This window comes from Eretmochelys imbricata, chromosome 9 (assembly GCF_965152235.1).
Source record: "Eretmochelys imbricata isolate rEreImb1 chromosome 9, rEreImb1.hap1, whole genome shotgun sequence".
Lineage (NCBI taxonomy): Eukaryota > Metazoa > Chordata > Testudines > Cheloniidae > Eretmochelys > Eretmochelys imbricata.
Genome location: NC_135580.1, coordinates 87,490,294 through 87,503,729, shown reverse-complemented (window position 1 = coordinate 87,503,729; position 13,436 = coordinate 87,490,294). Strand labels below are relative to the sequence as shown.

At 39.6% G+C, this 13,436-nt stretch overlaps 1 protein-coding gene across 1 annotated transcript in view; it reads right to left on the bottom strand.

Annotated features, from left to right (window-relative positions):
• Positions 1 to 13,436, bottom strand: part of TENM1 (teneurin transmembrane protein 1) — a 388,806-nt gene that overhangs the window by 204,089 nt on the left and 171,281 nt on the right. Inside the window, exon 5 of the mRNA XM_077825959.1 lies at positions 12,171 to 12,409. Within this exon, the coding sequence (XP_077682085.1) occupies positions 12,171 to 12,409 (239 nt within the window). The remainder of the gene's footprint in view (positions 1 to 12,170; positions 12,410 to 13,436) is intronic.

Below are 13,436 nucleotides of genomic sequence, written 5' to 3'. Positions count from 1 at the left end.
GAAGAGATGACCAAAAAAACAAAACAAAAAAAGCCCTTTGCAATAAGCTTATCTAACCTACATGACGAATTTTAGGGGACAAAATCCCACAAATGTGTAGTCTCTCCAAATCACCGACCTGCACAAAATGCCTTTTGCTTTGCTTTCCATGCTATTTCCATTTATTTTAGAAAATCTTATTAGAGCTTCCTTTATCAGGTCTAGGAATTACAGTAGCTTTGATGGAATGGACTTCATCAGCTGACCATTGTTTCTGCCCCTCCTCAGACAATCTCCAGCTACTTGAAAAGTATTTTCTGCGATTGCATACTGGTCCTGTTTACAATGTTGGATTTCATCCATGCTGTAAAGTCATGATTTGCATTGGTGTTTGTGATGATATGGGAATTTTCTGAAATAGTTTTATGAATCTTCAGTTTCCGCCTATACTTTGCATTGCTAGCCAGTGTGGGGAAGAAGATTAATTTTGCTCTCAGGCTATGCTAAAAGATGTAAGTGCATGTGTCACCTCCCTGTTTGGATGGAATGAATAGAGTTATTAAGGGACTGGCTGAAACTGACCCAGGTCGACAATGCAAGCTCTAATGACTCATGTTATTCACACTCAGTGGGAAGCTCCGGCCAGGGGTGTTGTAAACTCAGCATGGCCCTGCTTGGAAACAAAGGACAGAATGAAGGTCAACCTAAGTTACACTACACCAACTACGTGAATAACGTAGTGGAAGTCGACGTAGCTTAGGTTGATTTACCCCCGTGTCTTCACTGCGCTGAGTCAACAGGAGACACTCTCCGGTTGACTTACCTTACTCTTTTCAGAGACCTGGAATACCAGGGTCGATGGGAGAGCGTTCTGCTGTCAATTTAGCGGGTCTTCACTAGAGGCTCTGAAAGAAGCTGAGCTCTTTCACCTGAGAACTGACTAAGGAAGGAAATCAGAGAGAGACAGAGCCAAAAAATGGAGTTCACTACAGCTTGGCTGGTAAACTGTGGCTTGACCATTATTTCTCTGTGCTGACCTGTCATAAATATAAAGGGACAGGTAAACCCCTTTAAAATCCCTCCTGGCCAGAGGAAAAATCCTCTCACCTGTAAAGGGTTAAGAAGCTAAAGGTAACCTCGCTGGCACCTGACCAAAATGACCAATGAGGAGACAAGATACTTTCAAAAGCTGGGAGGAGGGAGAAAAACAAAGGGTCTGTGTCTGTCTGTGTGATGCTTTTGCTGGGGACAGAACAGGAATGGAGTCTTAGAACTTAGTAAGTAATCTAGCTAGAGATGCGGTAGATTATGATTTCTTTAAATGGCTGAGAAAATAGCTGTGCTGAATAGAATGAATATTCCTGTCTCTGTGTCTTTTTTGTAACTTAAGGTTTTGCCTAGAGGGATTCTCTATGTTTTGAATCTAATTACCCTGTAAGGTATTTACCATCCTGATTTTACAGAGGTGATTCCTTTTTACTTCTATTAAAAGTCTTCTTGTAAGAAAACTGAATGCTTTTTCATTGTTCTAAGATCCAAGGGTTTGGGTCTGTGGTCACCTATGCAAATTGGTGAGGATTTTTACCAAACCTTCCCCAGAAAGTGGGGTGCAAGAGTTGGGAGGATTTTGGGGGGAAAGACGTTTCCAAACTACGTTTTCTCGGGAACCCAGATAAAGTTTGGTGGTGGCAGTGGAAGTCCAAGGGCAAAGGGTAAAATAGTTTGCACCTTGGGGAAGTTTTAACATAAGCTGGTAAAAGTAAGCTAAGGAGGTTTTCATGCAGGTCCCCACATCTGTACCCTAGAGTTCAGAGTGGGGAAGGAACCTTGACATGACCTAGGGACTTTCAGTGCTGTGTACCACTTGAGTAATAAATTCTACTTTGTTTTGAAAAACACTGTGTGGGGTTTTGCTACAAATACTGGCTGACGTGATTAGTCCCTGAAGAGTGTACAAGTCAATTCTTTAAATTGGACTCACTGAGCAGAGCTCACGGTGTGATGCAGGCGTGCTGGAGCCCAATAGCTCAGTCTAGGAGGCAGTTAAGGCTGCGGGGCCTGCCCAGAAGGAGCAGTGAGACACTTGGGAAATCTGGCACACTAAAGGGGTTCCTCCAAGAGACTGTTCAAAAACTGGAACATAGCACAGATCCCGTGGATCCGTGATAGAGTTCAGATGAAAGTTAAAATTACAAGCCTGATTTTCAGTTGTCCTAAGACTCTTTACACTACTTTGTCAGTATAAAGGAGACAAAGTGAGTATAAATGTAATTCATACACTGCCAGTGATGTAAAGTGGCTTCAGTGTAAATGAGAATCAGGCCCAAAGCTGCACTGTTTGGAGGAGGACAGCTTATCCTCCATTAAAATCATTAGATCTTCTAAGTAATATGCTAGTAATAGTGTGCTATGACCAAGTTATGAGATTCTGTGCCTTACAACTGCTACATTCTTCATTTGGTTATGATTTATCAAGGTGAAGAAAGGGATACTGGTTTCTGGTCTGGTAACCTTTCCTGAAATGAAAGATTTGTACCACGTGGCTATTATGTCCCTCTTGACTCTTAAGCATTTTCCTCTCTACAAGTAACACATTTTTATACTTCAGGAATAAAAACCTTGGGACAATTAAAAAGAGGGATCATTTCTTATATTCAGTCATATAAGGACTAACCTGGTTTCACATTTCAAACTGAAACCTCTGTTAGAGTTAGGGACAGACAAATAAACAATCTTGGCAAACAGCACAATCAGTATGATTGATTGGCCTTTGTCAACTCTTTCTTTCAGTAGAACCAAGGATTTGTAACTATACTGGAAATGTCCAAAATTTCTAAGACAAGCCTCTGCTAGTATCTATTAGTCAGACCCGGAATCATACAGAATAGAAACTAAGACATCCTGTTGTGAAACCTTTACTCACCTAGATAAGCATTTCTGGACCCCAGTAATCCCACTGAAGCATTCACTAATGTGATTTAAGCTTGCACAGCTGTGTCCCAATCTGAAGAGTTTAACAATGTATATTCTACTGTATTTTCTGAGCTTTCTGAATGGTGTAGAAAGCTACACAATTGATATTATAGATCAACATGTTATTGAGGTAGATGTTTCTCAAAACATGGCCCAACCTTACAACCTGCTAAGACCCAAACTTGCAATACTGCCCTTTACAGTGTGCGAGAAGGGACTGAAATAAAGGACAGGATACAATGGAAAATAGCAAAGTGTTTGAACTTGTGCAACATTTTCTATAATATTGTTATGATCCAACACCCATCTCTGATGTCTGCTACTTCGAGTAATAAATAATGGGATAACATCAAATTTATTTTTCATGGGAGAGTTGTAAATGTGTCTGAAATAAGTGATATATCTTACATTGGGGGACAATGGGTCTGATTTGCAGAGGCGCTGAGCACTTGCAGCAGCCACTGAAGTCACTGGAACCACATGGGTTCAGCACCTTTGAAAACTAAGCCCAGTGACTTTGCACGTTCAGATAATATGCTGATAAAAGGCTCAGGCATTATGAAAGCAAAGTGCTATGAACCAATGATTGTTCTTTGGTCAAGTCCAATGACACCTAGTTAAACAGTCAAATCATCAACTAAGAACAAACTATTGTATCATACTTTAAGAAAACAATGATTTAGTGGAAAACTACAGAAACTAATACCATATGTTCTTATACTAATAAAAATTATTTTGTAAGCTTTGTGTCACCCTATTTTTAACATCTGATTTGAATTTCCTCCACAATTGCTGATTATTGCTTGACTTCTTAGTTTTATGATAAGACTCATCTAAGCAACAGATGCTGCATCATAAAAACAGAGTATTTAGAGACAACACTACAGAATCGTAATGCATTTTAATATAATCTATAACAATACAGAGCCAGAGATAAAGACAGCAAAACACACTCAAGATATTGAACCATACTTACGTGCTGATGACTTCCATGTGCTAAAGCAAGTTGATGTAACTGCACTTATCATTCACCTTTAGCTCCTTATCTCCAGGCCATAATGAGGGCAGGGTGAGTGGGGAAGCCACCCAGGGGGCAGAGCGGCCAGGGGTGCAAAAAGGGGCGGTGCACAGGATTGGGCCCAGTGGTGTCAGCCCCAACTCCCCTGCAGGATTGGGCCCAGCAGCATCCGACCAGAGCCCAGGGTGCTCAGCATTCCTCTTCCCCTCCCTCCCCCAATCACAGGCCCAATTACCCCATCCGGAACAGTATCCCAAGCACTAGGATCTTGGCGGGGCAACAGTCATGCATGGAGCTGAGTGTTGCTTGGCTCCTACTAAGCATGCTCATTGCTTAGTAACTTAGTTACTGTAACCCACCCTTACTTGTTGCTGCCCCACCCTGATTCAATTGGTATTACAGAGAACAAAATAAGGAACCTCCCTCTGATCCACAGTTATAATGCTCCACTGACATATCAGGGAATTGACTCTGTCAGGGCCAACTGGCCCAGGATGCTGAACACACCTTGGCTTTTCTCTTAAAAGGCCTCTAATTTTGGACTAGGGACAATTTTCAGTTGTGCCCAGACATAAAAATACAGGCCATTTACTGTACAGGTGCAGAGACCAATATGGAAATCTGCACTGGGTGCCAATCTGGAGTGGGGCTGCTGGTGAGATATACACTGACAAAGAAGCATGTCTACTGTGATCTGTCCTGGTAGCATTCTGCGCTGTGACCTAGTCAGTCTGTTCCTGATACCTTTCTCTATGAGACCAAGCCACCCTTCTCTACGAGAACTTGGTGATAAGTCCATCTAGCCATTACAAACATGACATTGGCATTATCTCACACTGAAGCACACCATAATCTGATTTCACAATCACAGCCATATACTTTCTTCTGTCTCCACACTTAAGTGTGAGGGGCCATGCCTGGCCAGAAGTCAAATGTCACAGAGCCATACAGTTTGAAGGGACCGCAAGAGTCATCTAGTCTAACCCCCTGCCAAGATGCAGCATGCATCATGCCTCTTATCAGCTGTCACAACATAGCTTCCCCCACTGAATGATACTTCCCACACTGGCCTTATACAAACAAGCCATGCTAATATAATCCTTCCCCTTTATGGGGTATTATCACAATATGCTTCGCAGGATTCTGCAGGAAAAATTAACAGGTATAAGCCAACCATAATATTGTACCAGGAAGCAAACAATAATCAATATTCTTCTTAGAAAAATAAAATCACAATGCAAAAAGATAAAAAACAGAAATCTTACACCCCCCATCCCCTGCAAAATGGCTGTCTCCCTCATATAAAAGGCCAGAGAAAGGGTGACTTCTGCTTATATGGCGTCAGATGCTATGTTGGTAATTCAATTGCTAGATAATGCACCTCCCTGGTAAATTCATTCTTTGTTTACTCTTGAGTCCCTTTTATTTTCCGATGTGTTATTGAGAGAGGTGGCTGTTTATTCCAGCTACAGTCTCACTGTGGGGTGATGGAAAACCAGTATCACTTTTTTTTATAAACAGAAATGCAATTTTATGTCTTTCTGAATATGTTTAATACCATTAAGTCATTGCAGTATCCATAGTTTTGGTATAGTTTTGGTACAATTATTTTTAGTCCATGTTTTTTTCAGTACCTGTCAATGAGTTTAAAGGTTATATAGGAAGATACTATAAGGATGTTAAAGGATTGTGAAAATTAATGTGACACCTAAAAGAATCATACAGTAACTTTTATCATCTACATACTGTACTGATATGCAAAAATAAATGCACTTTCATTACTCTATAATATCCTAATTTAGATCATTTAAAAAAAAAAACCAGTAGGGGCGCAAATATGCTTACTCATCCCGGGTGCTAAAATGCCTAGTTACAGCTCTGCCTTATCTGTATTATATCCACTAACCAAGCCCATCAGGACTACTTCTAACATGTCACAAAGTAAAACTATTTCCCCATGTTTATTCAAATTTTTGGCTTGGCTAATTACAAATATAATTGCAAAATTTGGAGCTGGAATCAGGTTTGGATTTCCAAATTTTTGGCTTGGCTAATTACAAATATAATTGCAAAATCTGGAACTGGAATCAGGTTTGGATTTCCAACACCCACTATGAATGGGGGGTGTTCTGATCTGGGGCTTAAATTTGGGTCCATCTGAAATTGTGATATATAGCTTTTAGGTTTAACAACAGGAAAAACAGTTTCAACAGCACACTGAGTTGCTGAATGATATGCATCAGACCAGGCTTACATATTAACAAAGTATCTACATTCATTTGGCCTGAAGTCACAGCTTCCCACATGGCAATAGGTATTTTATTATAATAGATGGACAATTTGATTTTGTCATTTGCAAGTTTCCCCTTATCCTTCATAATAGTAGTAGTCGTAATAAAACAATAACAACACCACCACCTAGCGCTTACATAGCACTTTTAATCAGTACATCTCAAAGTTCTTTAAGAAGAAGGCCAGTCTCATTATCCTCATTTTACAGATGGGGAAACTGAAGCGCAGGGAGATAAAGTAACTTGATCAAGGTCACCCAGGATGTCTGTACTAGAAATAGAATCCAGGTCTCCTGAGTCCCAGATCAGTGCTCTCTCTAGTATGAATTTGATCCTGCAACACTGAAGTCAATGGGAGTAGGAACAGGTTCTGTATGCATAGTTTAATGATACCACTACACAGTTTGGACCCAAGCAAGTAGTTCTTACTCAGGCAAAACTTCCCCAGACTTTAACAGAACTTCCGTTGAGTAAGGATTGAAGGATTCAACCCAAAGTGAATCACAGTGAGTGAAAGGAAAAGATTTGCAGAGTGAATTTTAACTGTAGATTATTGCACAGAGTATGATTACAAAATCTTTTCATACATTCACCTACTCTTATTTAAAACATGAACATTTAAACTCTTGGCATGAAAAGATATGCAAATATGAAACCCTAGTGAACAAGTGAACTTTCAAAATAGTTTATATGCTATTATTCATCCCTAACAAAGGAAAAGAATTAAGGAACCTGACTCATAAGAATAGACTCTGAACATATTTAGATATTTAATCTGCCAGATATGGGCATGGTGAATATTAAATCTGAATACCCCAATTAACAAGTATCTGAATTTACTACACAACTTTTAGAACTGAAACACTTTCCTGGATAAACAAAAAGAGAGATGGATCTTGTGAAATTACCCAATTTAACACACACATTTTCTAGTTGAAAAATTTAATGAAGGTGTGTTTTACAATAGAAAAAGTACATTAAATTTACATTTAAAGATAATTTATTCTCTACTATCCTTCCTACAGAATATTTAATATCTAGTAAAGAAATACATATTTCTCACACAACTAGAAGGCAATGTTCTATCACAGACATTGCTGGGAGGATTATGATAAATAAGATGTGCACTTAGGGTGACCAGATGTCCCTATTTTACAGGGACAGTCCCGATATTTGGGGCATTTTCTTCTATAGGCGCCTATTGTCCCCCACCCCCATCCCGATTTTTCACACTTGCTGGTCACCCTATGTGGATTTAAGGCACTCGTGGGGTTCTGTGGGGCTTATCCCACCCTTTGTTCAGTACATTAGAAAGGCTAATAAGGAGGCAGGACTTATGGTACTACCAGTGTGCTGATGGTATCCAGCTCTAATCTCCAGTAAAGGTGGTTAGGCACTTTGCCCAGTGGCAGGATGAGGGATGAAGTGAGATGGTATTGGTGGGATAAGGAAAGCAACCAGATGAAGTTGAAAGAAAATCTACCCTCCAATTGTTACACAAGTTCACAATAGGGGCAGCTTATTACACACTCATCTGCTTTTAAATCATCACATACCAGCAGTGGCCAAGCCCACTTTCCCATCGGCATTAGACTAGAAAGTCAAAACTTTCCTTCTGTTGTTAATAGCATCTAGGTCTTTGTCACCTGTTTAGATTACTGTGGTCTTTGTCACCTATGGCTAGATTACTTCAATGAGCAATTAATGGGGCTACATATTGAATCAGGTGTCAGAAACTTTGGTTAATACAGAATTCGGCTGCATTTGTTAAACAGAGCTTCTTGAGAGACATATATTGTGGGATGGGGGACCTGGGATCACAAGAAAATAACACTGCTGGTTTTGGTTGAGGGCTGATGGTGCATGCTGGATGGGGGTGTCTTCTTCTGAGTGGGAACTGATGCTGTGTGTTGCTGAGTAAGGGAGTTGAGGGACAGTTAGGCAAGGTACTGTGTATCCTTTCCTCCTCTTCCTATCAATCCACTTGCAGTGTTCTCTGCTTCAGGGAAGCACTGCTTAAAGATAGTGAGAAGCTGTGAGAAGGAGACACCTCATTATCTTTAAAAGCTGGCAGGGAGGGTTTGAAGAGTGACAAACTGCAGCAGCAATGGGGAGGCAGAAACAGGAGAAAGGAGGAAGAACTACTCCTCCTTCCTTCTCCTTAGCTTGCTCCTTCTGGGTCCTAGCAGCCATTAGCCATTTTAGTCTCTTTTCTATGCCTCCTCCGGCCACGCTTTTGCGTCTTGCCTCTGGATCATGATCCCTATTTGTATATATTATTCTCAGGCTGGAACAGTGATTGTGCCAACTCCCACTTAAGTTTTCCACACAAAAAACACTTATTCAAGCTTTGTGCATACAAGATGTTAGGCTACTGCTCACTTCAATACATATAAATGAGTCTTGTACGTGTAATTTTCAATTGGAAAACTGAAAGCAGTTCCAATGGCTGTTTAGTTATGATACAACTCTGCCTTGGGAGACGCTGGCCAGATAGCTGCAGCAGGACACTCCACTCAGCCAAATACGAAAGAGCAAGATAGGGTTCAGGTAGTGGTGGCATAAAATAACTTAGAGAGTTTTGTGTTTGGTGGAAAGACAGTTTTTCACAGAGTGAAAAACACCAAGTGGAAAACATCAATGTGTAGGATTTTCAATGACACTTAAGGGAGTAAGGCACCCAAATCACTTTGAAATTCAATTGGATTCGGGGACCCAAATCCCATAATACACTTTGAAAATTCTAAGTAACATTTTATTTTTCGTAAACATGGGTTTTCCATATCTTTTCAATAGATTCAACAGCAGTGAAGTTTCTGGCACATCTTTAGAATATACTCCCTGATATTATTATCATACAGACAGGTTTTATATTCAAAACATTATTTTGTAAAACTGTAAAAACAGTGTTTGTGTTGAAGGTAGGCTCCTCTCTAGGGATCTGGGGCTCTTCAATGTTCTGAGACAAAATTAGCATTGCAGAACAAAGCAAGATGTTCATCAATATCAAACTTACATGGCAGCATTGTTTTAATTACCATGTATGCTCTCACTCTATACACCAATGTGATGTTTTTCATCTTTCTCAGGGTCCAGTAAGAAAAATATATTACTTACATTTTTAATTGAAAATATTTAATCAATCAAATGCAAAAAACAACAAAAATGAGGGAAAAGACACAAAAAGAATTCTTGGGATATATTTTTTGATACTGGAAACTGAAGTCCACTATTTAGTCACAAAACAGCTACTGTTCATACAAAACAGTACAAGGCAAAACAACAGCAATGCAAACCACATTGTCCCACTAACGTACCCCTTTTAAGTGTATATGAGAGGGCAGTTCAGCCTCTGTGTCCCTTCACTGAAAGAATTTGATGCAGAGATTGACAAAGACAATATCACTGGTGATAGAGCTTTTGTAAAATGGAATCTGTTTGCTAGAAACAGCACTGAAAACAAACTCATCACATAGGTCACTGAGCACCAACCAAACGTTAATGACTTTGTCATTATTAACTTAGACCAAATTTGAAATACAGACGAGAAGCAAAAAGGTTTCTAATCCCATAACCCCCGAGGGCATGTTTACACTAAAAACTTAAGTTGACCTGTATTAGGTAGACTCATAGCCGCTGCAGTAATTACTGGAGCCGTGGTTCATGTCACACTATCCTCTTTCGGTCGATGGTGCATGTCCTCATCGGGAGCGCTTCCATCGAGCTAAGAGGGGCAGTGTGAGGAGCTGAGAGCCCACGCTCTCAGGTCTGCTTGCAGCTCCCCACCAGGAGCCTGGCTGCCCTGCTGGCTGCCCCCAACCTCTGTTCCCTGATCTTCACTGGGAACAGAGCAGCCATCCGGGTTCTCGCCATCCCACTCAGCGCTGGGAAGCCGCCCGGCTCTCACCTCTCTGCTCTCTGCTGGGAGTGGGGCAGCTGCCTGGATTCCCAGAGGGGAGTGGGGAGCCATGAGCCTTGGTGCAGCTGGGCACCTTGTGGGGAGTCTGGGCAGCAGCCTGGCTTGGAGCGGGGAGCTGGGACCCGAGGGGCAGTCCAGCTCCGAGTGGAGAGCTGGGCAGCGCCAGCAGCCGGGCTGGGAGTGGGGAGTGCTTTCTTGTCAGTTTCACTGGCAAGAAAGCCCTGAAATTGACAAGAATGGCAGCCAACAGCAGATATAAGTAATACAGTGTCTACAGGGACACTGCATTACCCTAACTACACTGATATGAGCCCTACCCATCTTGTGGAGGTGAAGTTATTATGTCAGTGTAGTAGGGCACTCAGATTGGCAGGAGCAAGGCTGTAATATGTACACTGACATAGTTAGGCTGACATAAGCTGCATTTGACAGGTTTCAGAGTAACAGCAGTGTTAGTCTGTATTCGCAAAAAGAAAAGGAGTACTTGTGGCACCTTAGAGACTAACACATTTATTTGAGCATAAGCTTTCATGAGCTACAGCTCACTTCATCGGATGCATACTATGATGAAGTGAGCTGTAGCTCATGAAAGCTTATGCTCAAATAAATTGGTTAGTCTCTAAGGTGCCACAAGTACTCCTTTTCTATAAGCTGCATTATGTCAACCTAATTTTGTAGTGTAGACCAGGGCTAAGTCACTTGATTTTTTTTGCATGGTAGCACTTTAAGAGATAATGCCAATCTGTATCTTCTAGTACTGCAATATAGTTCCTGTAATTATTGATTCTGAAGGGTGTATGTCCAATGACTATGCAAAACTATATGTAGACGCTACACGCTTGGTGGTATTGCAGATATCTGGTATATCTAAACACCTCTGAATACTTTTTTGCTAAGTGGTGCCCTCTCTTTCAGATGACCCCATTTTTAGTATTCATACTCAAGGCACAAATATGTATTGGATATTCAACTTTTGCTTGCTTATGAAGTGATCACTATATAACCTAAGAAATAATAGAGTATGCGTGTGTGTGAGTGTGTACACAAATCTACAAAACAATTCCATTTGTTTGAAGAATATTACAGTCATATGTTTTAGAATTCAAGACAAACATATATTTTATAAAACTCAAATTTTAGACTACAAAACCATCCAAATGTGGAGACTAATGTTCAATGAAACTAAAATGTCATCTAGAAAGTCAATAAGATTTGCTGTCAGCTGAGTATGATTTTTAATCACAGTGACTCCAAGCCCACCTACAATATTCTTCTTCCAAAAGGAAGTAAGGAGAGTTTAGCCATTTTGATTAATTCTGTCAGTGCACTGTAATAACAAAACTGCAGAGTTATTTACTAAGCAAAAATGAGCCTGAAATGAATTAAGAGTGCATTTCAATCTGTACAACATTTTTTTTAATCAAACATAAATTCAATATAGCAACAGCAAAATATATCTTATAAAGAAAATATGGCACAAATATTAAGTATATTTAAAGATAGCTGCAAATCTAGTCAAAGAAACTGAGATTAAGGAGACAATATCAATGTTCTAATTTGTGATCACATCACAGAAACTAAATGTTGCTAGCAAAGCAAAATCTGACTGGAAGTTATTTATCAACATTATTAAAAGGAATAGAAGTAGCAGCAAATGTTATAACTCAGTGTGAAAATCAGACCAACTTTTAATTTAAGGGAAAATGGTCAACGACAGCAATTAAAACCAGTGGGAGTCCTCAACTAGTGTAAACATGTTGTCTTGAATAATATTTCTTGTTTTTAATAGGTAGTATTTGTGGTTAACAGAATATGAGTTGATTAGAATTCCATCTTATTTTCAATCTCTGGCCTAGGTTGTATTTTGCTCTTTGGGATTTATGAAGCACTCCCCTGCAAATGTTATTAGTAAAACATGATATTTATATTAAGTTGACAACGAGTATGGTAATTGAACAGAAAGGGTAAAGAAAGGAAACAAAAGGCTTACCAATAACATAGGCTAGCAACAGTGCCAGAGTAACTGTAATAGCTGTAGCACTCAAAGCAGTGCACTTCCAGTTGCAGCACCTGTGAGGTTTGTTAAAAGTGAAGGCAGGTCTAGAAAATGTACTTCTAGGAAGTGGCCTAGGAGGTGGAGAGTAAACGGTATTGGATGTTAAAGGATAGTTCTGACTGGCTGCACTGAAGATAGCTGAAGAACCAGATCCATGTTTAAATAGGAAATGCCTATGAAAAGAAGACAAAGAATCATGTTGTAAAAACCAAATTCATCCTCTAAAATAGAGAAATCAACTGCATAAACATTATGTGATAAATACTTTGGGTTCCTACAAAGATATACCACAAAGACAGAAGATGCATGCATGGGAGTAGTCTCTGTTTTCTGAGTCTGAAGTATAGTCTTTAGCCACATTCAGACTTTCTCAGTCATTTATTAGTAGGGCTTCCGTTTTGGGGGGTTTATTAATTTCATTTTTTGAGAATTATTTTGAGTTTTACGTACATGTCCAAAAATCAGGGTGGAGGGGGGTTCAGGGCTCTTTCTTTGTATATACTGTAGTGAGTAATGTCTATGATATATATTACTCATTACAGAAGTAGATATTGTAACGAGCGATCTCTTTGTAATTTTCCCTAGTGCACTTTAATGTAGTTCTGTTTCAAAGAGCACTACATTAAAGTTCACTAGGGAAGCTTTAGTGCTTACCAGCAGGGTTCTACACAGTGCAACATGCTGATGTGCTTTAGAAAGCAAACCCCCGTAGTCCGCATTACTGGTCCATGTAGACAAGCCTTTAGATACAAGTAACCATTTCCAGTATTTTTCTAGTGATTACTGGATAAACACCAATTTAAATTTATTTATTTATTTATTGTGTATTAGGGTGCTCTATTGATGTTTACTGTCGAAACCCAAAAATCAGAAGCCCTATTTATTAGTAAAAGAAGACAGAGGAAATGCATTCTAAACTGTACTCTCAGTAGCCCAAATCAAGAATGTTAAGAAATGATTATATTGCAACAAGCCCATTTGACCTTAAATATATGTTCATGACAAAGGTACAATTAAATGTACAATGGGGCAACGAGTATAATATTCAATATTTTTATTGTAGGATTTTAAAGGAAAGGTTAAAATTCTCAAAGATGCTAGATCATACAAAATAAAGGGTAGAACAGTTTAAGTTTTTAAAGGCCTTTGTGCTCAAATCTCTTCTATAGAAAGAGTAAATCAGAATATAAATTCTCACAT